This window comes from Scyliorhinus torazame, chromosome 3 (assembly GCF_047496885.1).
Source record: "Scyliorhinus torazame isolate Kashiwa2021f chromosome 3, sScyTor2.1, whole genome shotgun sequence".
Lineage (NCBI taxonomy): Eukaryota > Metazoa > Chordata > Chondrichthyes > Carcharhiniformes > Scyliorhinidae > Scyliorhinus > Scyliorhinus torazame.
The window spans coordinates 259,657,837-259,685,359 of NC_092709.1; the positions used below are offsets into that span (position 1 = coordinate 259,657,837).

At 47.5% G+C, this 27,523-nt stretch overlaps 1 protein-coding gene across 2 annotated transcripts in view; it reads left to right on the forward strand.

Annotated features, from left to right (window-relative positions):
- Nucleotides 1–27,523, forward strand: part of npr2 (natriuretic peptide receptor 2) — a 278,856-nt gene that overhangs the window by 221,160 nt on the left and 30,173 nt on the right. For both annotated transcript variants that reach the window (XM_072497159.1, XM_072497157.1), the window contains exons 16-20: nt 542–688; nt 13,144–13,267; nt 20,005–20,073; nt 23,888–24,062; nt 27,082–27,180. In XM_072497159.1, the coding sequence (XP_072353260.1) occupies nt 542–688; nt 13,144–13,267; nt 20,005–20,073; nt 23,888–24,062; nt 27,082–27,180 (614 nt within the window). The remainder of the gene's footprint in view (nt 1–541; nt 689–13,143; nt 13,268–20,004; nt 20,074–23,887; nt 24,063–27,081; nt 27,181–27,523) is intronic.

Here is a 27,523-nt window from a genome sequence, read left to right on the forward strand (position 1 = left end):
AAGACACTGTTAGAATCAGCTTACTGCAAATCCATCCCCAGTTATTTTAGTGGAGAAGTGCTTGAAACTGATTACTGAGGCTCTGTGAAGAGACTCAAGTCAAAATGGAGCGTGGCAGGTGCAAAAATGTAGTTAAATGCAGAAGCACAGACAATATTTTTAGTAAGATAGAAATACACCTTATTGCATTTTTTTATTCATTTATGGGATGGGGCATCACTGGTTAGGCCAGCATTTATTGCCCCTCACTAATTGCCCTTGAGATGATGGTGGTGAACTACCATCTTGAACCATTGGAGTCCATGTGAAGATATTATTTGAAATCATAAAGGTTTCTGAGAGCTGATATCCACAGGTATGATATTCCAACCCCACCCACCACCAGGATTGTCATGTCCCACCGAAGGCTTTTGGCTGGACGGCCAAATCTCCCGTGGTGAGATGGCAGGACCAGAAATTTCGGCCCATATTTAATCACCATGTCAAACTTACTTTTAAATCAATTTTGGTGGGCCACTGATCTCTCATCCATTTCTTCCAGGGAAGGCAGCAGCAGTATCTTGGACAATTTGCTGTCAAGAATGGAACAGTATGCCAATAACTTGGAGAAGCTGGTGGAGGAAAGAACACAGGCCTACCTTGAGGAAAAGAGAAAAGCAGAAAACCTACTCTATCAAATTTTACCTCAGTAAGAACAAACTGTTATGAATACAATGTTTATCATGAATGAAACCCAAAAAATCCAAAAATATTGAGGGGATTTCTCAGTGTTTCTAAGGTAACATTGTGCTTTAATGAAAATTGAGGCAAAATTCAAAGGCCTAAGGGAATATTCTAAGTGAGACAATGGAAATCTTAATCACAAAGTTACAAATCAGCATGTGAATATTGCTGCTTTTAAATTCTAACAAATCTCTTGCACCAAATAAATGGTTACTTAATTTTAAAAGCAGAAATTAACTGAATGTTACAGTTATCATAGATATAATGTCATAGAAGTTACAGTGCAGAAGGAGGACATTCGGCCCATCGAGTCTGCATCGGCTCTTGGAAAGAGCACCCGACCAAAGCCCACACCTCCACCCTATCCCCATAACCCAGTAACCCCACCCAACACTAAGGGAAATTTTTGGACACTATGGGCAATTTAGCATGACCAATACACCTAACCTGCACATCTTTGGACTGTGGGAGGAAACCGGAGCACCCAGAGGAAACCCATGCACACACGGGGAGAACGTGCAGACTCCGCACAGACAGTGACCCAAGCCGGGAATCGAACCTGGGATCCTGGAGCTGTGAAGCAATTGTGCTAACCACTATGTTCCCGTGCTGCCCTTTAATATCAGTGAGCTCGCACCTTGTAATTCCAACCTGGCAGGTTCAGGTTCTACTGTAAGGGTGATACACTCCGCTATGTTTGTGGAGTCAGGCCAGTTTCTCAAGGGCACACACCTCAGAGAAGTTGTGAACCATACCCTGAATTTGGGAACCTTTCGTAAGGTCTTGCACTCTCTACGTTCTCATGCCTCTTCCAAGGCGTTCATGCCATCGATGCCCCTTCTATGATCCTGCTTCTTCCTGCATGCCCATTTACCCAGTATGCATTATAAAACCTATCAGCCATAGAACAATGACAAGTCTTGATACGCCCTTAAAAAGATGATGCCCTTAAAATGAGATAGGGAATCTGGTGAACTGGTGCGACGACAATAAACTCTCCCTCAATGTCAACAAAATGAAGGAGATTGTCATTGACTTCAGGAAGCGTAGTGGAGAACATGTCCCATTCTACATCAACGGGAATGAAGTAGAAAGGGTCGAGAGCTTCAGGTTTTTAGGTGTCCAGATCACCAACAGCCTGTCCTGGTCCCCGCATGCTGACACTATAGTTACAAAAGCCCACCAACGACTCTACTTTCTCAGAAGACTAAGGACATTTGGCATGTCAGCTATGACCCTCACCAACTTCTACAGATGCACCATAGAAAGCATTCTTTCTGGTTGTTTCACAGTTTGGTATGGAGTCTGTTCTGCCCAAGGCGGCAGGAAACTTTGAGTTCTTTGAGAAGGTGACTGAACAGGTAGACGAGGGTAGAGCAGTTGATGTAGTGTATATGGATTTCAGCAAAGCGTTTGATAAGGTTCCCCACGGTAGGCTATTGCAAAAAATACGGAGGCTGGGGATTGAGGGTGATTTAGAGATGTGGATCAGAAATTGGCTAGCTGAAAGAAGACAGAGGGTGGTGGTTGATGGGAAATGTTCAGAATGGAGTACAGTCACAAGTGGAGTACCACAAGGATCTGTTCTGGGGCCGTTGCTGTTGAGTTCCTGAGTCGGGAGGTCATGTTGCAGCTGTACAGAACTCTGGTACGGCCGCATTTGGAGTATTGCGTACAGTTCTGGTCACCGCATTATAGGAAGGACGTGGAGGCTTTGGAGCGGGTGCAGAGGAGATTTACCAGGATGTTGCCTGGTATGGAGGGAAAATCTTATGAGGAAAGGCTGATGGACTTGAGGTTGTTTTCGTTGGAGAGAAGAAGGTTAAGAGGAGACTTAATAGAGGCATACAAAATGATCAGGGGGTTGGATAGGGTGTACAGTGAGAGCCTTCTCCCGCTGATGGAAATGGCTAGCACGAGGGGACATAACTTTAAACTGAGGGGTAATAGATATAGGACAGAGGTCAGAGGTAGGTTCTTTACGCAAAGAGTAGTGAGGCCGTGGAATGCCCTACCTGCTACAGTAGTGAACACGCCAACATTGAGGGCATTTAAAAGTTTATTGGATAAACATATGGATGATAATGGCATAGTGTAGGTTAGATGGCTTTTGTTTCGGTGCAACATCGTGGGCCGAAGGGCCTGTACTGCGCTGTATTGTTAAAAAAAAAGAAACTACAAAAGGTCATGAATGTAGCCCAGTCCATCACGCAAACCTGCCTTCCACCCATTGACTCTATCTATAATTCCCGCTGCCTCAGAAAGGCAGCCAGCATAATTAAGGACCCCACGCACCGCAGAGATACTCTCTTCCATCTTCTTCCATCAGGAAAAAGATACCAAAGTTTGAGGTCAGGTGCCAACCGACTCAAGAACAGCTTCTTCCCTACTGCCATCAGACTTTTGAATGGACCTACCTCGTATTAAGTTGATCTTTTCTCTACACCTTGCTATAACTGTAACATTATATTCTGCAGTCTCCCCTTCCTTCCCTATGTACGGTATGCATTGTTTGTACAGCATGCAAGAAACAATACTTTTCACTGTATACTAATCCATGTGACAATAATAAATCAAATCAAATCAAATCAAATCAGAAAAACACCCAAAATTCCTGTGAAAATTGATCCTGGCTGAGCGAGTCCATTAAAATGTTTTGGAGCTCAGCCAAACATACATAATAAGGCTTCTGTGAACTAACTTTAAATAAGATGAGCAGGAACACGATTTAATGAAAAAAATAGAGTCCCGTTTTGTGTGGGTTTAGTGGGGGTTTTCCTGGCACTTGTAGCACCGGGAATTCCAAGGCTGCAATCAGTCGCAGTTACTGCACTGAGGAGCTCCACTCAACAATGAAGGAAGAGATCAACCATTTAAAAATGTCGCCCCGACCACCCAACCACACGACACGATCTTCGGACTCCCGCCACCCCCCCCCCCCCCCACCCCCCTTTCCGAATGCCCCAACTCACCTGTTGGGGAATCCTTGAACCGCCCCACAGTCCACCTCCATCCCCAGGCCCAATTCCCTGCCAGGCTAGCATTGCCACTTGGGCCCCCTGGAAGTACCTGGCTGGCACCTGGGTGGCACTGTCACGGTGTCCAGGTGGCATCAGCAGTGCCAATGTGCCAGCCTGCCCAGTGGCCAACCACCCTGGGGGCCTCCGATTGCCCGGGAGACATCCCCCCATGTGTCGTTCCACCTAGTCCCATTTGAAGAGATCAGTGCTAAATGGCGTCTGGCTGGGGACTCCTCAGTGAGGTTGATAGATCCCGGAAGCCAGTTAGATCTATGGTAGGCACAGTTAAGTGAGCTGTTTAGCTCAATCAACTGCACGGGATCCAGGTCATGACATCTTGCTAGATCTAGTTAAATATTGCGGGGCATAACAACCATCGGGAATCCCGTAAGAGTTATCTTGCAGGATTTACCAGCCATGCGCCATCCTGATTCTGGCAGGACATGGCTGGTAAATCGCACCCATGATATCTGTTTCTCCAGTTGACCTTATGAATGTTTGGCTGGGCTCCAAGATTAGATTAATGCAGGTGGGGGTCTGTTTTCACAGGTTGAGTGAGAGTGGGTGAGGGAGTATAAAAGGTGAGTGCTTGAGTGCCTAACAGCCTTTGATATAACTGGGATTAAGCCCCAGAGAACTGATGCCGGCCTTCTAACCAGTCTACCTGGACATTCACCAGTCTCCATGGCCATCTCTGAACTGTGTCCAGAGGCAGCAGGCCCAACTTCATCCCTGCCTCCGTGGAATGAAAATATGATCATTCAGGGACTCTTTCAAAGGAGATGGGTCTGTTGAGTGAGGGAATTTCCCAACTCAAGCTTACCTCCTCGACAGTGAAACTCCGGTACCCTTGGGTGGGGTATGCCGTTGCCGGGACCAGAAGATGCAGCCACATAAACAGTCAGAAGATCTCACCCTCTGTGTCCCAACCATTCGCAACAATGGTGAACAACTGACTTCAAACAGGGAAGCACTTCATTTCAATATTCAATTGGAAGCATGTATGTCCTGCATACAGTTTCTCACTATTCTGTATACTGGCCATTAATCGTAAATTCCACCCTTTTAAAATGGATATCTAAGAATGTTAGATGGAAAAGGTATGCCTGAGGTCACTGACACATCAAAGTGATATAAAGAAACGTGCTTCCTGCGTATTTCGTAATTTTGTAACACATTGCAAAAATAATTAAATGCTTGACTTTTTTGCTATTTTTAAAACTTATTTCGGATATTTAAAATTTTAAGTACTGACAAGGATGGCAAGAAAGAAAATTCAGGAAAAATGTTTGATTGATATGTTGGGGAAGATAAGACAGCACTGCCTAGTGGCCCGAGCTTGTAACTGCACTGTGACCAGCTGTGACACAAATCTGAATGGTAAATGCCTTCCTCAGAATTTGTAATGAAAAAGCTGACACAAAGGTGTGGTCGCAATCATGGCAAAAATATTTAAGCTGAGAGTTAATAATTGCTACTTCGTGTGGAAATTTCCAGCCCTTCCATGGCGTGTTTCCAGTGGCGGAGGCAGCTCTCAATTGGCCGTTGGAGGGATCTTCTGGTTGCGCCGATGTCTGCCGCATTTTGCATGGCTCACCATCCTGCCACTGTGACACCCCACTGCAGGGGGTCACTCTTGGCGGGACTGGAAGATCTTACCAGATCTTAGGTTAAAAGAATGTAATATCATATTCAAAAGAATGGGATTTGAAGATATGGCCCTCGAAGCACAAATTAAATTTCCACAAAAGTATAAAATAGCAGGTCTGATAATAGTACATTGTTGCGTAAGCCTCGATAGCACTCTTGCCTCTGAATCATCGTTAAGCATTCAAGTTCCACTCTGGAGACTTGAGCATGTAATCTCAGCTGATATCAATCAAGTACTGGCAAGCATTGGGCGGTCAAATCAAACTGGAAACCAAAGCCTGTCTGCCCTAACAAGTTCGAAAATATCACACACACCAATTGAAGGAGAATAAGTGGATCCCCTGCTGGCCCTGGCCATCATTCATTCCTCAACCAACCTCTAAAAGCCTCACAGTCTGCAAAATTGGCTGCTGTCTTTCCTACATTAAAACAACTTCTAAGCCTCTTAGGCTGTCAAATATTTTGGGATGGCCTTGTCTAAATGCAAGTTCATTTTTAAAAAAATGTGTTTTATTACAAACATGTGTAAAAAGAACAATAACATGCACAACACACTCAACAACCTCACAATCCACAGTTTGTACAATATTTACCCCTTTTTACCCGCTGTCTTCCCCATCCCCCTCCTCCGACCACCTCAACTCAAATTTGATCTTCTCCAACCAAAGAAAGTCATACAGGTCCCCCAGCCAGGCTGCCACCCTCGGTGATGTATCCAACCTCCAATTCAGCAAGATCCTTCGCCGGGCAATTAGAGAGGCGAAAGCCACAACATCGGCCCCATCCTCCCCAGCAGCTCCCGCACTTCCAATACCCCCAAAATTGTCACCATTAAGTCCGGCCTGGCCTTCACCCCCACAATTGTAGATAGTATCCCAAACAACCCTTCCCAGTACCCCTCCAGCTTCTCACAACCCCAGAACATGTGCGCTTGAGTCATCGGCTCTCGCCCACACTTCTCACACTCGTCAGGTACCCCTTCAACATAGCCACTCATCTTTGCCTGAGTCATATGCACCCTATGCACTACCTTGAACTGAATGAAGCTCATCCTTGCGCAAGAGGAGGTTGAATTCACCCAGCGCATTGCCTCACACCACAGACCCCAGTCTATTTCCTCCCAACTCCTCCTCCTACTTGCACTTGATCCTCACCACTTGCGCCCCACCCCTTGCTCCCAACCATCCATATATATCCCCAATTCTACCCTCTCCCGACTCATCCGGGAGCTACAATTGGTCCAATCGGATATACCCTGGCAGCCTGAGAAACGCCCTCAACTCCTTTCTTGCAAAGTCCCACACCTGCATGCACCTAAATTCACTCCCCCTTGGCAACTCAAACATCTCCCGCAACTAGTCCAATCCCTCAAACTATTCTTCCAGATTCAAGTCCCTCTCCACCTCCCTCCACTTCCCACACATCCCAATCACCTCTCCCAGCTTAAATCTCTATGGCGGGATTCTACGTCCCGCCAGACAGGTTTTCTGGTGCGGCGTGCCTCCACTGGAAGCGGGATCCTCCGACCTGGCAGCCGGCCAATCAGGTTTCCCATTGTGGCCACCCCCATGCCGTCAAGAAATCCATGGGCGTGAGTGTGCTGCTGGCAAAGCGGACGACCCCCCAAAGGAGAATCCCGCCCATGTTCCCGCGCAGTGGCATTAGCACCGCATCCCCTCCAATTTTAAGTGCCTCGTCAGCTGATTTCACTGGAGAGCTGCTGACCTTTACAAAATCTCTTTGATCCTCAGAGACCACCTGGCATGCATTCCTCCATCCTTCCCACCACCAACTGAACCAGCAGCTTTAAATCAGTGTTCAACAACACAATGGGCTTTTAATGACCCACACTCCAAAGAATCCTTCCTCTTCTTCAGGATTAACCCACCCCTTCCAAAAAGACAGCACAGAAGGTGCGGAGGTGGAGCGGATACCCCTGTACAAACATACAAACTTATAACTCCCCAAAATACAATATACAATAACATCAACAAACAAAAGGGAAAATAAAAAACTACCCTCCTGCAACATACAACAACCTTTACAGATACAGCTTTTAAAGTCATTAGCCTCTTCCGACGTTTTGAAATAGTACTCCCGGCCTTCGAATGTGACCCACAATTTCGTAGTGTGCAGCACCCCAAACCGGATCTTCCTTCGGTACAACAATGCCTTGGCCCGATTAAATCCCGCACGCCTCTTTGCGAGCTCTGGACCTATATCCTGATATAGTCGGACACGGTTCCCCTCACATTCACAGTCTCGCTTCTCCCTGGCCCATCGCAAGATCTTTTCCTTCTCCATGAATTTGTGCATCCGCACAATCACCGCCCATGGCGGCTCCCCCGCTCTCAGCCCCTACCTTAGAAACCTATGGGCCCTGTCCACTTCTGGGGCTTTGACCAGCACTCCCTGCTCCACCAGGCGCCCAACATCCTTGATAAGTATTTTGTGGCATTCGTTCCTTCCACACCTTCTGGCAGCTGCTCAATCCGCAGGTTCTGCTGCCTGGACCTATTCTCCTGCTCCTCCACCTTCACCCTCAGCGACTTGTATAAGTCCCCAGGATCCCCACCTCCTCCTCCAGGGACACAGCCCAGTCTCGCTGGTCAGAAACCACCGTCTTATATATTTCCTCTTTGTGCCTCAAGGCACTTCTCCACTCGGTCCATCAATCCTCACAGAGGTGCTACTGCTCCCCCGGTCTTCCCCCAGTCCCCTTGGATCTCCTTCCTTTGCTGTCGGAATTCATCTTTGTTGCAGGCCATCCACTGCTCCACCTGGGCTTTTCCCACTGGCAATGACCCTTCCCTCTCCACCATTCTCACAATTGTTGCTGTGCCACAGGCCCCCTCCAATTTCTTCGCCAGATCTTTGACTGTTTTTTGGCAGATCTGGTAGCCAGTAGACAAGCCAATCTTGGCACAACCACGTCCTCTACACCTTCTGCACCACTTTCCGACTGGAACTACCCCACTTACGTGTATAAAGTATCTACACCAACGACTTTGAGCCAAAGCTGCCCTGTATGCGACCAGTCACTCCATGGCTGCCTTCGGAAGTCGCAAGTTCATTTTTTCTTGCATTGCATAACACCTTCCCCACTGTAAAACAATGTACCTTTCAATGCTTAATTAGAAGTATAATGCGAGATTTGCTAGTCCACCAAAATTATTACATAGCTGACATGGAATTAAAAGTAGCAATAATCTGCATAACTAAACACATCACAGAACCATAGAACTCTACAGTGCAGAAGGAGGCCATTCGGCCCAATGAGTCCGCACCGACCCTCCAAAGGAGAACCCCATCTTGACTCACTCCCCTGCCCTATTATCGTAACCCCACCTAACCTTTTGGACATTAAAGGGCAATTTAGCATGATAAATTCACGTAACCTGCACAGTTTTGAACTGTGGGAGGAAACCGAAGCACCCAGAGGAAACCCACACAGACGCGGGGAGAACGTGCAAACTCCACACAGTCACCCTAGGCCAGACTCAAACCCAGGTCCCTGGCGCTGGTATCTGACAATGACAGGAAACGTATTGGCTCATGTAGCAATGAATTTAAACTATTATCCAATACAATATAAATTATCCTTGTAGAAAATCTATTGTTACTCCTGGCAGGCTGAATATTTATCAAAGCAATAGAATCGGAGGTCAAAAAATAGCCCTGTCAATCTACAATTAATCAAAGCTATATATCTTTACCTCTTGGACATGTATATGGCTGGGTTTGCTTAATTTATTTAGGTTTGAACATTTTGCATGGAATATTTAAAGTTGAGACTGCATGTTTACATTTGCTTCAGCCAAATGTGTGGAGGTCTATGGTGCACTGCTGCAAGACAGAAGGTTTGGCAAAAACGTAGCACGTAGCAAACGTAGCAATGATTAATTAATTGCACAAATGCTGTGACATTGGCGTGGAATTTACTGTTACAGTAACAGTGAGATTATCAGCATTCATCATTATTAAGGAGTAAATTGGGCAGCAACGTCTGGCATTCATAATTGCAGTGAAGCTTGAGATCAGGAAGGGCAAAATTTTCCCATGCCCCCACGGTGGACTGGGGGAGGAGTGGGATTGGGGCATAGAATTCATCATGAGGCCCAAATATCGGTTACATGCCAGCATTAAATTACAGCAGGACCTTCTTATGGTGCCCGCCATGGCAGATCAGGAACCCTGCCTGATGTCAGTGGGAAACTAATTTGTATCCCCATAATTGGATGCAGATGAAGGCCCAATAGGAATCTCCCCCCGAAACCTGTCATGCCAGCGGGAATACACGTCAGTCCAGAACTCATCTGGACTAACGCATTGTGCAAAAGTTGGGACTTACCTGAAGAAGACCTGGAGCTGCCTTCAGAGTTCAAGATGAGAGACCACGGGCGAAATTCTCCCCCAACGGCGGGATGCCCAACGACTGGCGCCAAAGCCGGCGCCAATCAGACGGGCATCGCGCCGGCAAAAAGGTGCGGAAGTCTCCGCATCTTTGGCGGCCTAGCCCCAACATTGAGGGGCTAGGCCGACGCCGGAGGGATTTCCGCCCCGCCAGCTGGAGGAAATGGCGTTTGTTGCCCCGCCAGCTGGCGCGGAAATGCGGCGCATGCGCGGGAGCGTCAGCGGCCGCTGTCAGTTTCCCAGCGCATGCGCGGGAGCGTCAGCGACCGCTGTCAGTTTCCCGCGCATGCGCAGTGGGGAGAGTCTCTTCCGCCTCCGCCATGGTGGAGGCCGTAGCGGAGGCGGAAGGGAAAGAGTGCCCCCACGGCACAGGCCCGCCCGCGGATCAGTGGGCCCCGATCGTGGGCCAGGCCACCGTGGGGGCACCCCCGGGGTCAGATCGCCCCGCGCGCCCCCCCCAGGACCCCGGAGCCCGCCCACGCCGCCTGGTCCCGTCGGTAAATACCAGGTTTGATTTACGTCGGTGGGACAGGCAATTCCTGGGCGGGACTTCGGCCCATCCGGGCCGGAGAATCCAGCGGGGGGTCCCGCCAACCGGCGCGGCCGGATTCCCGCCCCCGACCCGGCGGGGGGTCGGAGAATTTCGCCCCTGGTATCAAAAGTCTATGATAATCATGAAACCAATGTCAATAGTCATAAAACCCCACCTGGTTCACTAATGTCCTTTGGAAAAGGAAATGTACCATCTTTACCTGTACCTAGGCTGACCTACATGTGACTCACAGACCCACAGCTGACTGTGGCTGACTCTTAAATGCCTGCTCAAATGGCATAACAACCATTCACTTGTGTCCAACTGCTATGAAGCCTATGAAGCCAATGACGCCCCTGATCAGTGAGTGGAGGCAACATCTATCAAGCAGATCTTCCAGCGTTTACTTTATTTACTCACAATGAACCCACCAAACATGTCTGGCTCGGGCGCGCGGCCGATCGGGGGTTTTCTTTTCTCTGTGTGGCTCCGCGGTACAAGTCAGCCATGGAGCTTAGTGTGGCCGCTGGAGGCCATCGCCATGCGCATGCGCGGACTTCACACCGGAGGTGCAGGGGACCACATTCACAGCTAAAGCTGCGAGATTTACTCCGGGTCCCTGCTGGTCTCCTGCAGGGCATTGAATTAGTTCAACTTTTTAATAGGAATTTCGAGAATAGAACTCCACCATTTTTACACCGGCATGGGGACATCTTCTCATTTTGGGAGAATCCAGCCCCCTGTGTTTGCTTTAGAGTCATGAATACCTCATTAAAATGCAGGCAAATTTAAAGTGAAATTCAACTTCCATTCTGAATGTACAAATACAGAAACACAAATTAAGGTTAAACTCAAATGTAAAGCTATAGATTATGGCCAACACACAGAAATACAAATATAAATTATCTAAAACTATAATTAATTCCAACATTATACTCTTGATTTATGTCCCTGTTTCAGTTAAGCTGCTGCTGAAATCCTCATTCATGCCTTTGTTTCCTCTGGACTATTTCAAAGCATTCACAGCAGGTCTCTCACATTCTACACTCTGCAAACTAGAGGTCTTCTAAAACTCTGCTCTCCATATTTTATCTCTGAGCAAATTCTGTCCCCCTACTGTTGTCATCCCAGTGCTCACATTGGCTTTCAGTCGAATATGTTTTGATGTACAAGTTCTCATCCTTGTTTTCAAATCTCTCCATGGCCTCTTCCCTCCCTATCACTGTAATCTCCTCTAATTCCACAACCCTCTGAGATATGGGCGGTCCTCTAATTCTGGCCGTATGAGCATTCCCAATTTTAATTGTTCCACCATTTGTGGTCATTAATTCAGTTGCTTCGGCCCAAACCCTGAAATAACCTTAGGTAGTGGCCCTTAAGTCTCCATTAATTGGTCACTTTGTCTCAATTGGGGTAAGGGTGGGTCTGCTGACAAAGTCCTTCACCCCCCCACCCCCTTGCAAACAAATTACAGACAGGTTGGGGGTGGATGGGAGCTTGGTGGGAAGGCCACTCACTTAATATAAGCCCTCGTGCCTGCAAAACCACCAGCAGGGGACCAAAAAATTCTGCCTCATATGTTTGAAGCTAAGTTTGTTAAACATATTTTCATTAATTAATCTACTTGGATTTTCTTTTTCAACATTGCTGGCACATGCTGAGAGTGCAAAAGCTGATAATTGTGGACCCCTCGCTTTTGATTCTAATATGGTATACCTTCAGCGCCAGGCGGGTGTAATTACAGTCTGACACATTTACAGAGACAGTTTCCATTATAAGCATTGACATACAAATATGTAATAGAACATGTTGACAGGACTATGCATAAACATTGCATTACTCATGCTGAGTCAGAAGATTCACTGTTTTATAACTACAGGGGTGTACAGGATAACAATTTTGTAGATTCGTGGAAACATAGAATAACAACCCAGAAAAAGACCATTCTGTTATAATTTCTGTTATATGGTGTGCTGGGATTTTTACTGGTGCTTCTGTAATCAAATTCCAAACTATTCATGTTATGTACCAAACTTTTAATCTTTAGAATTTTGTAAGCTATCAATGCACAACAATTTGGTATGCAAGAAGCACCAATTGGAAACGGATGGTGATGCCATAGTGGGGAATAGGTGTTGGCTACATTTGGATATAATCCTCTATTTTGATAGCAAAGGGGGGGAGGCTGGGCTTCGGGGAGTATTGGAGAATTGATCCTGTGGATTGCCACAATTAACCTGTGGGTCCTGAAGTTCATCACTTCTTTAGTGGGGCTACTGGAATGACCATTGGAAAGGTTCAATAAAGGATCGGCAATAGACCCTCACTTGTGGCAAAAATCTATCTCTCTCTTTGCATGTACCTTTATGTTTCCCTCTGCCTTTTGGCTGCTAGTTAAAAAATGGAAACATTCTAATTACTATTGACAAAATCCAAGCAGAAGATAATGCAGCCTTTTTTCGTCATGCAGATAATGAAGGTGATAAGAAGCGATAATGAAAGGCTGTTTATTTCAAAATTCACCAAACTTATTTTCTTTATGGAAAATTGAAATGCGTTATGCAGTTCAAATGCAAACACATAATTTACGTTCTGAGTGTATTAGTTGAGTCATAAAAAGGTCAGGCAGTAAAATAAATAGATGTTCAAAAACGTATTAATTTAGATGATAATGTAAAGACATGTGATTCTTGTGTCAGTTGGTGATGAAAGTCAACCTCTGCCATGTGTCTAAGTCAAAAAGCTCTTTGATGTGAGACATTCATAATGTGCTCTTAATTAAATGCTTTTTATTTTTTGTTACAGCTCAGTGGCAGAACAGCTGAAGTGGGGTGAGACAGTACAAGCAGAGGCATTTGACAGTGTCACAATTTATTTCAGTGATATTGTAGGATTCACTACAATGTCTGCGGAAAGTACACCACTGCAGGTAGTACATGGTTAATTAATTATATTAATTTTCCACCCTTCTGAATTGATTTTCCTGTGATATTTCATTCCAATGTCGATGAGTGATAAATCATTCTTGAATGATTATAATCATGAATATGAATCATAGCCTGAATGGTACCAACAAGGGCCTGCACGACCTGAAGGGGCCAATATCAGACTTGCAAAATGTACTGCGATGTTACATCCTTTGCCATTTTTTAACTTACTGGCGGCAAATAAGTTTCAATAGTGATGAAACTAGACATGCTTGGACAAACAAAAAAGGACTCTCCATTGTTTTCTGACTAAACACAACACTAACATTAAGTTGTTAATATATGCAAATGAATGCTTGTATTCACTAATTGTGATTAAGACTAGAAGGAAGAAAATTAATGTAGGCCGGGATTCTCTGTTCCAGAGCCAAAGTGCTCCCACTACGGAGAATTGGGACAGTGTCCCGTTGGCACTAGCAGTGTCACCAAGGTGGTATTCTCGTAACTTAACAATCAAAGGCTAGTTAAAGATACTGCACTATGAAATTGAATAAACGTTTATCATTTCAAAGGATCTCCAGGGATTTCAAGGCTTTTCAAGTGTTGTCGGCTTTCTAGGAATGCTTTGACACTTCAAAAAAGCAGCAGTTTTAAATGCATAGGGCTGAGGAAGCAGATGTAAGGAAAGGGGAAGTCTTCCTGGCTTGAATCTTCAATGAACTGTCTGATCTGCTCTTCAGCTGTCAGGCAGAGCAGTTCAGAGTGAGAAGACCACCTCAATATTTAAACAGGGCGGACCAAAATGATGATTTTGAACAGAGGGCTGCCTGAGATCACCGTGCCACGGTAGATATTCAAATCACCCTGGTTAAGCATAAAAAACTAGCACATGGACTACAGGCCATCAAGTTAGCAGAAGAAGAAGGATATTTTGTTTTATGAAGAAATACATTGCAATGTATGAACAACAATCCCTACTTTAATGGGAGATTTTAATCAACAAATATAAAGCAGGAATACCCAAGCAATTTAGAGACAGTATTGATAAATATAATGCATGACTGCTTCCGGACTTATCATGTCTAAGTAGTTATGAGAGACAGCACATTTGTTAGTTATGCTGATAAAGCTTAGAAAATGGACGTTGTAGCACACCTGACTGACAGCAATAACAGAATGGTTAAGTTTAATATGGGCTGGGAATAAACAATGCCAAGAACTAAAAGCAAGTATACAATATTAAAATGACTGAATTTGATGGGATGAGGGAACAACCAAAGCAAATGTGTTGGAGGAGGACTTATGACAACTCTATGGTAGAGTAAAGGTGAATTTCCTTAGAAGGGCTAATGTTGGGAGTGTGGGAGGTAGACACAACTCGAATCAGAATGCTTTGATGAAACAAAACCTTTTTTTAAATAATCTTTTTGATAAATTTAGAGTACACAATTATTTTTTTCCAATTAAGGGACAATTTAGCGTGGCCAATCCACCTAACGTGCACATCTTTGGGTTGTGGGGGTGAGGCCCACGCAGACATGGGGAGAATGTGCAAACTCCACATGGACAGTGACCCGGGGCCGGCATCGAATCCAGGTCCTCGGTGCCGTGAAGCAGCAGTGCTAACCACTGTGCCACCATGCCGCCCCTGATGAAACAAAACCTAAAAGTGAAATTGGTTCAAGTAATGACTATAAGAACATGTAAAATTTTGTTTTATAAAATCATAAAATGAGCAGAGGGAGACAATAACAGCTACAGAATGCATATCTGCAGAGGCAACATAAATAGCAAAACAAAATTCAGCCATGAGTAAGTGAAAGGGCAATCAGAGAAGAAGGAAAAACCATGAAGATGCAAATGAGCTAAAAACAGAGATTAAGCACAGAATAGGGGGTTGGTTGGCTCAGTTGGCTGCACGGATGGCTTGTGATGTGGAGTGACGCCAACAGCGTGGGTTCAATTCCCATACCGGCTGAGGTTATTCATGAAAACCTGACCTTCTCAACCTTGCCCCTCACCTGAGGAGTGGTTAAATCACCACCAGTCAGTTCTCACTCTCAAAAAGGGTGAGAGCAATGTTATAACTTGCCCCGATCCTATTGGCTGGGGACAATTGGTTACCCCATGGGTGCGATTCTCCACTCCTGCGCCGAAGTGCCCACGCCGTCGTGAACGCCGTCAAGGTTCACGACGGCGCGAAACGGCCCCGACCCCGACCGATTCAGGGCCCGAAAATGGGGTAGGATCGGGGCCGCGAGAAATTCGGGGGGGGGGGGGGGGGGGTGACGTGTCGCGAAGGCCATGTCATCACCGCGCGATGCCCAAATGACACGGCGCTGCGTCATAAATGGCGCGATACGCGCACAGAGGACCCGGAGGAGAAGAGAGGAGATGGCTGAGCCCCGAAGAGCCGCACCGAGGTTCCGGGACACGGACCTGGACACCTTGGTGGATGAGGTCGAACAGAGAAGGGACACCCTCTGCCCAAGACGTGGGCATCGCCAGCCATCTAGCGTGGTGAGGCGCGGCTGGCGTGAGGTCGGGAGCGCAGTCAGTGCTGTGGGGCAGACCCCCCCCCCCCGGTTGGGGAGCAGTGTCGCAAGAAGCTGCATGGCCTCACCCGGGCTACCAGGGTAAGTGCCATGAGGGTGCCCCCAGCCCCCCCCCACCCCGCCCCCCGGCACGGGGGGGAAGTGGGGTGGGGGGGGGGCCAGGGGGGGTTGGGAGTGTTGGGGGGGATTGGGGCATCAGGGGCAGTGGTGGGGGGCATCAGGGGCGGTGGTGGTGGGGGGTCAGAGGAGGTTGGGGGGGGTCACAGTGCCCAACTATCTACTCGACCCACATGAGCCCCGGGACCCCCCCTGGAGCGAAGCCATGGCGTGCTGTCTCCTGAACCAGCAACAGTGTAGTCTATATCTGCATGCCCTGATGATACCCGCCTAATAGTGATGCTTTATCCAACCCCCCCCACCAGGACAAGACAGCCCACAACCAGCGTGAGCGCATGAGAACCGGAGGGGGTTTTCCTGTCCTGCACCCCCTAACCGTTCACGAGCAGAGAGCCCTGGACCTCGCTGGGGGATCCGCCACCCGGGAGGTCGCGCCATGCCAGGTCGGAGGAGCAGAAGCAAGTGAGAGAACCCTGCATGTCCTCCCCACCCCAACCCGTCATCGCCCCCCCTCACACTCTGGCCACTGCACCCTCGATCCCATCCCCCTCACACTCTAGCCACTGCACCCTCGATCCCATCCCCCCCTCACACTCTGGCCACTGCACCCCCGATCCCATCCCCCCCTCACACTCTGGCCACTGCACCCTCGATCCCATCCCCCTCACACTCTAGCCACTGCACCCCCGATCCCATCCCCCCCTCACACTCTGGCAACTGCACCTAGGGACGCACGCCAGAGGTTGGCAGTCGGTCGGACAGGAGGGCAGACCTCTCAGTCTGGGACGCAGGACCGGGACGCTCAGACCACCGAGACAGACATTAGTGAGGGGCACAGGGTGGACAGTCATGTTGAAGCGCACATCACGGCCACACACCCGCTGGATCCACCTGGATGTCAAGACGACATGGCCCGCATGGAGCTTGTGCCGGGCCATGAGGGGGACCAGTACACACCAGACTTCCTGACGAATGATGATCTCGAGCTTGCGGCACTGCTGTCTCCCACACCATTCACCATCACAGAGACACCCACCTCGGTTGGGCATATAAGTGATGAGGCTCCCGGGTCACTGTCTGGTGCGCACCCCACAGCTGAGCCGGTACAGCAGGTGGAGTTTGGAGCAGCCGAGGGGCTGGACAGTCGGAGGGCATGTGGTGAAATATCTGTCACGAAGGCTGTGACCACCGGAGTGCATGGTTCAGCTATAGCCATGAGTCAGACCTCGGCTGGCGAATCTGAGCACACAGCTCATCGCAGAGCGGGCTGTCATCATTCAACATGGCACTGATCACACCCGATTACCCAATCATCAATGTTGTGCAATCCCGTAGTGCCGCAGTGGTAAGTTGATGTGGAATTGTTGCCATGAACCGCGATGCGGGGGGGGGGGGGGGGGGGGGGGGTGCTGTGTGGTGCCCGTGTACAGGAGTGACGGTGCAAGTGGCAGTGTTCAGTGAATCCCACCCCCACAGTGCGTGAACCGTGCGGGCACCAACACAACCAGATGGCAAGGAATGCAGAGGAAGTGATTGGGGGGAGCAGGAGGAGGAGGAGGAGCAGGTGGAGCAGGAGGATCCACTGATGGTGGTGCCAGGGCGCCACAGGCGTCCAGCAAGGCCGAGGGTGTACCGTGACAGAATGTCGTTCGAAGCCCTAACGGACATCACATGCAGGAGGAGACTACGGTTCAGCAGGGAGATGGTCGCACAGATATGCCAGCTCGTGGCGCACCTCGCACCACGTGGAATGGGAGGAGGACACGCGATACCAGTCTCCAGCAAGGTGATGGTGGCCCTAAACTTTTATGCGACCGGTTCCTTCCAGGCGCCGAGCGGGGACCTATCCAGGATATCACAGGCATCGGTCCACAGGTGCATCAGGGCCGTCACCGACGCCCTGGACGCCATCGCGGACAGGGACATTCAATTCCCCGAGGACCGAGCACAGCAGGAAGCACGGGCACATAGATTCGCCAAGGTGGCCGGGATACCGATGGTCCAGGGTGTCATCGATGGTGTGCACGTCCCCATGCGCCCACCTGCATGAGCTGCGGAACAGTCCGCTCACCTCCTCCCTGCTCAGCGTCAGCCAGCACGACTGGCTGACGACTTTAAAAAGCAGGTGTGAATGGCGTCGGGACTTCGGCCCATCCGGGCGTGAGAATAGCAGGGGTGCCGGAGAGTCGCCATTTTGGGTGTCTCGGGCGATTCTCCGGCCTGCGCAGTGTGGAACTCGACGGGGCCGTTCTCGCCGCTTGGGAGAATCGCGGGAGGGCGTTGGACCGGCGTCGCGGGAAAATCTGGCGGCCCAGGCGATTCTCCCAACCGGCGCGGGAGTGGAGAATCGCGCCCCATGTTCTTTGGGGAATATAAGCTTCCCCAATGAGGGGGAAGCGGTGCAATCATTAGCAGTGCAGCTGTATAAATAGAGCTGGCCAGCGTGGTACCGGCTAGAGAGGGAACCAGTCGTGAACTGCTGACCCTGTGTACATTGTTGGAAATAATTTTTTTTAAGCTCTATAAACTCATGCTGGATTCTTCGTGGCATTTACAAATGCAGCCCATGGTCCTCAGAGACTTTGGCAACTTTCATTTTCAGTAAAGATCCTGGATGATTGCTTCTTCCAACTGTTCATTCAGAAAGACACAAGAAACAAAGCTCTCTGCACAGAAAAAAATGTTAGTGACTGGGAGAAAGTAAGATGGAAGATATAGACAGGCTGCAAACATTCAAAACAGTTAATTTCTCAAATTCCCGAACAGATAATAATTATCCCGCCTTTCGAGACTGCAAAAGGATGAGATTTGTGAATTCCTGACAATGTTCATGAGTCGCTGGTCCAGAAAAGTATCTTCAATCATTCAATATGGCATCAGGAACACAAATTAATTCAACCAAAAATGGGCTGCACACTACATTAGAATGCAGTCCCCACACCGGAAATAGGCATTAGGTCATTTATATGGGCAAAGTGATAATAAAAACTATCTGTGATGGAAATCAATACGCTGGAATCATTAAACAGACAAAAGCTACAGTGAGAGCAATGTCGGGACTTCCAGGATGTATAAAATAAAATGAGAAATTTGCCTTTCATGTGTGTAATTTTCTTGGAATATTTCCAGATGCCAGGTGAATAGAATTCACACCAGTGGACATTGCTGTTGTAATATGCCTTTGAGAGATAGCAGCATGACATCACTGGAAAGGAAGTGTGTCCAGCCTTCAATTTACTTTTGTTATTGAGCAGAGAACACACACACAGCTCAGCTGTTGATGTCTTCAAGCTTTCTATCCATATGTACCCACATATTAACCCAATCCATTATGAGCGATTGTTCCCTTTATATAATTAGAACAACACAACAACTGGAAACTCCACTTTACTACACTTTTGAAAGACATAGGCAGGGTTTCCTTTTTCCTCAAAGAAACTGAGTTTACTGCTGGCTCTGCTTTTATATTTTTCTTACTTCTCAATTTGTCACATCGCATGATTCATGCACTTGTCCACAGCAAATTTAAACTTTCCAAATAATTATCTTAATTGAGTTAAAATAATGGCCACTTACATCATTTCCCAGAAGTTATGATAAGTTTTCCCCTTGGGTAAACAAAAGCAAAATACCACAGATTCAAGCAATCTGAAGTAAAAGCAGAAAATACTCAAAAGTATTTTGCATCTTACAGCATCTCCAGAGAGAGGAAAAAGTAAACATTTCTGGTTGATGAGCTTTCATCAGATCGTTCTGATAAAAGATCATTGACCTGAAAGATCATTAGCATGTTGCACTCTCCACAGTTGCTGCCAGACCTGCTGAGCATTTCCAGCATTTTCTGTTTAGGGAAGGCCATTTAGGCTGACAGTATCAATGAGCTCAAAGCACAATTGGATGGAGTTTTAAAGAGGTGCCTGACCTTTCTGTAATATATTTTCCTTGTAAAGTTTGCTCTACTTTGCTAATACCAGAATGTATTTTCTCCAGCAATGTTATTAATTACTTTGTTTGTTGCTGAACTGTTTCAAACCTCGGCTTTTAAGGAGCATTGTTTCTTTTTGCAGGTTGTGACATTGCTGAATGATCTTTATACCTGTTTTGATGCAATTATTGACAATTTTGACGTCTACAAGGTAAGCAAAATATATTTTAAGCAGCAGCAGCAACATACATTGACATCTCGAAGTTTAAAAGATAGAATTTTGCAAACAAACGAAATGGGAGAGCTTTGCTGTACATGTTTGTTTATATTATGTACAGCAATCTACTTAGGGCTCTTGTTAATGTTTGAGGATTAGTTTCTGATTATGTGATAGCTGTTTCAAAACTGTTTAACTTTGCTGAAAAATGCCAGCTGGCAATATTCTCTGAATCATTTCACAATATATATAAAAGTTATTAAATGGCAAACAGAATGAGACATGTGAAACAAAAACTGTCCCCTAAGAAAAAAGAAAAGAGGGTGACCAAACCAGCATATGTGAAGATCGTTTGCCATAGAAGGAAACACATGTTATACATTTATACAAGTGTAGATCCTAAATTAGTTGAGTTTGTATCGTAGTCATCTAAGTAGTGGCATAGCGGTATTGTCGCAGGAGTAGTAATCCATAGACCCAAGGTAATGCTCTGGGACCAAGGTTCGAATCCCACCATTGCAGATGGTGAAATTTGGATTCAATAGAAATCTGGAATTAACACTCGATTGATGACCATTCGCATCTGTTTCACTAATGCCCTTTAGGGAAGCGAAAATCTGCTGGCCTGCATGTGATTCAACAGCAATGTGGTTGACTTGTAAAATGCCCTCTGGGATGGGCAATAAATGCTGGCCCCATGAACAAATTTTTAAAAATCTGTCTCAATAGAATCATGTAATCCAGAGAGAGGCAATGTGACCCATTATAGCAGCTCTTTGAAAGAGGTGTTCAGTTAGTCTCCCTCACCTACTCTTTTTCCATTTCCCTGAAAATTTCTGCCTTTTAATTATTTATTAAATTTCCTTTTGTTTCTACCGTTTCAGTACATTCCGGATCATAATAACTCGCTATCACAGAGTTGTTATATGGCGCAGAAGGAAGCCATTTGGCCCATTGCGCCTGCGGCAGTTCTACAGAGGAGCATCGTGACTTAGTGCCATTCCTCTGCTTGTTGCCCGTACCTTCCCCATACCTCTGCACATTGTTTCTATTCAAGTAATCATCTGATGACCTCTTGAATGCCTCGATTGAACCTGTCTCCACCACACTTCAAAACAGTGCATTCCACACCTGGGGCGTCATTCTCTGACCCCCCAGCGGGACGGAGAATGGCCGTTGGCCGCCGTGAATCCCGCCCCCGCCGGTTGCCGAAGTCTCCGGTACCGGATATTCAGCGGGGGCGGGAATCGGGCCGCGCCGGTTGGCGGGCCCCCCCCCGCTGGATTATCCGGCCCGAATGGGCCGAAGTCCCACCGGGAAATTGCCTGTCCCGCCGGCGTAAATTAGAGTTGCTACTTACCGGCGGGACAAGGCGGCGTGGGCGGGCTCCGGGGTCCTGGGGGGGGCACGGGGCGATCTGACCCCCGGGGGGTGCCCCCACGGTGGCCTGTGCCGCTGACGCTCCCGCGCATGCGCTGCCCGGAGATGTCATTTCCGCGCCAGCTGGCGGGGCACCAAAGGCCTTTTCCGCCAGCTGGCGGGGCGGAAATTCATCCAGAGCGGGCCTAGCCCCTTAAGGTTGGGGCTCGGCACCCAAAGATGCGGAGCATTCTGCACCTTTGGAGTGGCGCGATGCCCGACTGATTTGCGCCGTTTTGGGCGCCAGTCGGCGGACATCGCGCCGTTTCCGGAGAATTTCGCCCCTGATTCTTTGTCACTTATCTTAAATCTGAGTCTGTTGGTAACTGACCCTCCTGCGAGTGCAAATAGTTCACCAAATACTTGCGATATTTCTTAATGTGTTGAAACCTTGATGATTTATTCAAGTAATTTACATCATTTGTGACAGCAATTACTGAAGTGGCATCCTGGTTATTTTTAAATCCCTGTTCAGGCATAAAAAATTACATTGGTCACACCTGAAGCTACTATAATACAATTTGCCACAAGTACAGATGGCAAACAATTAGAATTACTCTAACATTCCAGGTGATGATGTGGAGATGCCGGCGTTGGACTGGGGTGAGCACAGTACGAAGTCTTACAACACCAGGTTAAAGTCCAACAGGTTTGTTTCAATGTCACTAGCTTTCGGAGCGCTGCTCCTTCCTCAGGTGAATGAAGAGGTCTGTTCCAGAAACACATATATAGACAAATTCAAAGATGCCAAACAATGCTTGGAATGCGAGCATTAGCAGGTGATTAAATCTTTACAGATCCAGAGATGGGGTAACCCCAGGTTAAAGAGGTGTGAATTGTCTCCAGCCAGGACAGTTGGTAGGATTTCACAGGCCAGATGGTGGGGGATGAATGTAATGTGACATGAATCCCAGGTCCTGGTTGAGGCCGCACTCATGTGTGCGGAACTTGGCTATAAGTTTCTGCTCGGCGATTCTGCGTTGTCGCGGGTCCTGAAGGCCGCCTTGGAGAACGCTTACCCGGAGATCAGAGGCTGAATGCCCTTGACTGCTGAAGTGTTCCCCGACTGGAAGGGAACATTCCTGCCTGGTGATTGTTGCGCGATGTCCGTTCATTCGTTGTCGCAGCGTCTGCATGGTCTCGCCAATGTACCACGCTTCGGGACATCCTTTCCTGCAGCGTATGAGGTAGACAACGTTGGCCGAGTCGCACGAGTATGTATCGCGTACCTGGTGGGTGGTGTTCTCACGTGTAATAGTGGTATCCAGGTGATAACACAGTTGCATGGTCTGGTGAACTTCACTTCTGCACAGCGAAGCATAAAGATCTGGGGCGCGATTCTCCGACCCCCCACCGGGTCGGAGAATCGTCGGGGGCTGGCGTCAATCCCGCCCCCGCTGTATCCCGAATTCTCCGCCACCAGAGATTCGGCGGGGGCGGGAATCGCGCCGCGCTGGTCGGCGGGAATCGCGCGGGTCAGCGTGCCCACTCCCGGCGATTCTCCGGCCCGCGATGGGCCGAAGTCCCGTTGCTGTCAAACCTCGCCAGCCCGCGTGGATTAAACCACCTACCTTATCGGCAGGACAAGGCGGCGCGGGCAGGCTCCGGGGTCCTGGGGGGGGCGCGGGGCGATCTGGTCCCGAGGGGTGCCCCCACGGTGGCCTGGCCCATGATCGGGGCCCACTGATCGACGAGCGGGCCTGTGCCGTGGGGGCACTCTTTTTCTTCCACCACTATGGCGGCGGGGGAAGAGACCCCCTCCTCTGCGCATGCGCGGGGATGCCGTGAGCGTCCGCTGACGCACATGTGTCGCCCGGCGAAGTCCTTTCGGCGCAGGCTGGCGTAGCGCCAAAGGCCTTTCCCGCCAGGGCGGAAATCACTCCAGCATGGGCCTAGCCCCTCAAGGTGAGGGCTTGGCCCCTAAATGTGCGGAGAATTCCACACCATTGGGGCGGCCCGATGCCGGAGTTGTTCCCGCCACTCCATTACGCCGGATTCCCCTGCCCCGCCGGGTAGGGGAGAATCCCGGCCCTGATTGCTATCAAAATGCACACATGGAGCGTGTTGTATATTAATTAATCTGGTATGGAACTAATAACAAATATATGGAAGTTGCCATATTGAACCACAGCAAAACCAACGCAATATGGCATTGCTGATTGCTGAATGTGAAATTGAGCAGGAATTCGGATTATTTTATTGGACATAGCCATGTTAGGTCATCTCCATTTCAGGTCTTCCTTCAGAACTCCTTGACAGGAAATGTTAACTCTGTTTCTCTCTCCGCAGAGCCTGTCAGACCTGTTGAGTATTTCCAGCAATTTTTGTTTTTATTTCAGTTTTCCAGCCTCCATAGCATCAAAATAACACACTGTTTCTTCTCTATCAGGTAGAAACGATTGGAGATGCCTATATGGTTGTGTCCGGACTCCCAGTACGGAATGGCAAACTCCATGCACGAGAGACAGCTAGGATGTCCTTGGCATTACTGGAAGCAGTGAAATCATTTAAAATACGACACAGGCCCAATGACCAGCTGAAGCTAAGAATAGGGATCCACACTGGTAAATCATTCAAGCTTCAGATCTCTGAGGGGAATATTTATTTGTTCCTAATGTATTTCAGTATCTAGTTGGGTTGAAAGTTTCACCCAAACAACTGCAACATGTGGGTGTAGAAGTTGCACTTTTGCTGTCTGGCCCGGCAGCACGATGACTGGGAAGTCTCAGATTCAGTTCTAAATCTGTGTGGCATTAACTGATCTTGGCAGTGAGAAACATTAAGGTAATACAATGGCTGTGATCTAGTGGCCGCGCTAGCCACGTGCACAAATTCGCAATGGCCGCTAAATCTCGTGACAGGAATGTAGGAAAAAGGGAGGTATTCCCGGTGAATGAGCTGGCACAGCGGGCTAATTTCGGGTCGATGCCATTTACGGTAGCGAGGGGTAGATTTAGGTATTTGGGGATTCAGGTAGCGAGGGAATGGACGGTGCACCATAAGTGGAACTTAACGAAGCTGGTGGAGGAGGCCAGGGAAGATCTTAGGAGGTGGGATACACTACAGTTAACGTTGGCGGGGCGGGTCCAAGTGGTGAAAATGAATATTCTGCCGAGGTTCGAGTTTATCATTCAGGCTCTCCCAATCTTTATACCAAAGGCCTTTTTTCGGAAAGTGGACACTATCTTGGACTTTGCATGGGTGGGGAAGGTGCCGAGGGTGGGGAGGACCCTGCTACAGAGGCAGAGACAGCAGGGGGGGGGTTGGCGTTGCCGATCTTGCTTCATTATTATTGGACGCCAAATGTGGACAAGGTGCGGCGGTGGTGGGAAGGAGAAGGGGTAGAGTGGGTTAGGATGGAGGAGGAATCTTGTAAGGGGTTTAGTTTGAGGGCTATGGTGATGGCAGCATTGCCAATGGCTCCGAGTAGGTATTCAGGGAGCCAAGTGTTGCAGTCCACAGGGAAGATATGCAATCAGCTGAGGAGGCATTTTAGGATGGAAGGGATGTCGTGCTAATGCCGCTGTGCGAGAATCATGGGTTTGAGCCGGGGGGAGGGGCATCCCTATTTCCTTTTATTTAAGGCAGGGATCAAGGTGCCATTTGTGATTGCTGGCCTTACCGATGCCGTTAGGCCCTGTCCCTCCAACCGATGGCGTGAATCTCACTTCCCCTCCTCCGATGAAAAGTGTTGTTCAATACAATGAGAAAAATTAGCAGGAAAGCCTGCGGGCTTCACATCGGGTTGCTGGCATGAGCCAACACTCTATGTATTTTTGGGGCGATTCTGCCCAATAATGTCGAGGAATGGAAACTGAACCCCCCAGCATTCCTAGCCTCTGAAGGTTCACATATATAAAATGAGTATTTCAGTGAAGTGCCAGAGGATTGCAAGCATCTATAAAACACTACTGCAAGATGAATCAGTAGAAAAGAAAGCAAAGTAGAGGTTTTTTAAAAAAGTCCTGCCGATGTGAATAAAACCTTTTCATTGCAGCAAAGAGTAGACATTCAACTGAAGGATTCTTAGTTAGGAATATTGGTTCAGAGTTAGGGCTGTTTGTTTCTGTGAATAAAAGGCTACGAATAGAGCCGATGGGGGATTTAAAAACAATGAAGGATTGCCAGATTTTATGACATGGAAAGGTATTATGAGGATGAAGAGAACATGTGATCAAAATTCTTCAATGCCAGGAACTTATCATCCTCTGGAATAGACTGATAGAACATATGGTGGACAAACATGCTTCAGCATTATAAAATATAACTTCTTGAACGTAGGAAACATATTAATTATAAATGGGAAATTGTTAATTAGCTGGGATTATGAGGAGTTGTAGGCCATTAGCCTCAAGCTTTGTTTAACTCTATTCAGGAATTGGAGAGGAGTTCCCAGCGTCCGCCCTCCATTGGTAATAGCTGGTGTTTGCTCTGTTTTTGTCTCCCCCAGAACATGCTTTGATTTTTGGACTTGGTGGGTAACGTCTGTGGTTGTACCATGTCCAAATGACGTGTGCTTAATGGGCCTGATAGTCTTTTCCTGCACTTATTTTCAGCTGATTATATGAAATAATATTAATACAGCATTTTCCTTAATAACTTATAATGCAACCACTAGCACTGGCAACACAGCAGTATTCCATTGAAGCCCGTTCAAGTCTTTCTTCGGCTGGTCAACTATTTTTTTTAAATATAAATTTAGAGTACCCAATTATTTATTTTTGTTCCAATTAAGGGGCAATTTAGCATGGCCAATCCACCTAACTTGCACATCTTTGGGTTGTGGGGGTGAAACCCACGCAGACATGGGGAGAATGTGCAAACTCCACTGTGACTGTGACCCAGGGTCGGGATTCAAATCCGGGTCCTCAGCACCGCAGTCTCAGTGCTAACCACTGCACCACATGCCGCTCTTTTCGGCTGGTCAACTATGTGTACATGTCAGCTGTTCTCTCCATCCTGTCAGTTCTGCTTTATGTCTTTTGTAATCTTCCAATACCCTTCTTCTATCACTTGAAATACTTCTGTGCTTCAGGTCTTGCTTCATTTGTGGTCTAGAGCAGACTAAGTGACACTGAAACAACTCTAAATGCCAAAAAGGGTCAACAGTGTTAAAACTGCATGAATGATGTAGACGAGCAGACAGAGTGGCCAGGGTAAAATGATGAACCCAACACCAAGTGTAGTTTACTGTTACCCTCAGAAGCAGGCAGCAAAACCATCTGCTGATTTGGGTCTCAACGCCTTCAGAGGCACATGTGCATTCTTATTTATGTACCGCACAGGATCCGAGTCTACATTCGAAGGCAGCGTTACGGCATAAATGTGGGACGAAACTTCAGTTTCGTACGGGGATTTAATTTATTTTTGCATTGCAGTATGGAATTGGGCAAACTGTGAGGAAGAAAATGTGCATAATGGAGTTACTTTAGGGGAAAGAAGACTTTTCAAATGATACATAGTCGTCATTGTTCCAAATGGATTGACTGTAAACATTTAAATGTTGTGCATTTCTGAAAAAAAAATGTTATGTAAGTCTAAGAAATAATGTGGAAACCTTTTTCTTTTTCTACCTACGCTCAGGCCCGGTGTGTGCAGGGGTTGTTGGGTTAAAAATGCCACGTTATTGTCTATTTGGAGACACAGTTAATACAGCCTCCCGTATGGAATCTACTGGAGAGGGTAAGTTGCTGCTTTGAGAAAGAAGGTATAACATCAAGTTTGGCATTGAGACTTATATAGACTGAAAACTCTAAATATTTTGTATTTAGCAAATGAAAGGTAGATGTATACTGTATTGAAATATTACTTGTGGCGTCTAAATATTATTATAAGGAGGGTTTCACTGCATCCAAGCTATTTTTGTCAACCTGACTTTAATCGGACTTTGATATCTTTCCATTCTGAAAGAAGTTTGATTCCAACAGAGATTAAACACAGCTGATTTTTAACTGAGTTGGTTTACTCCTGCAGGAAGAAAAATATAATGGGTGATTTGATTGATGCTTTCTAGATATTAAGGGGA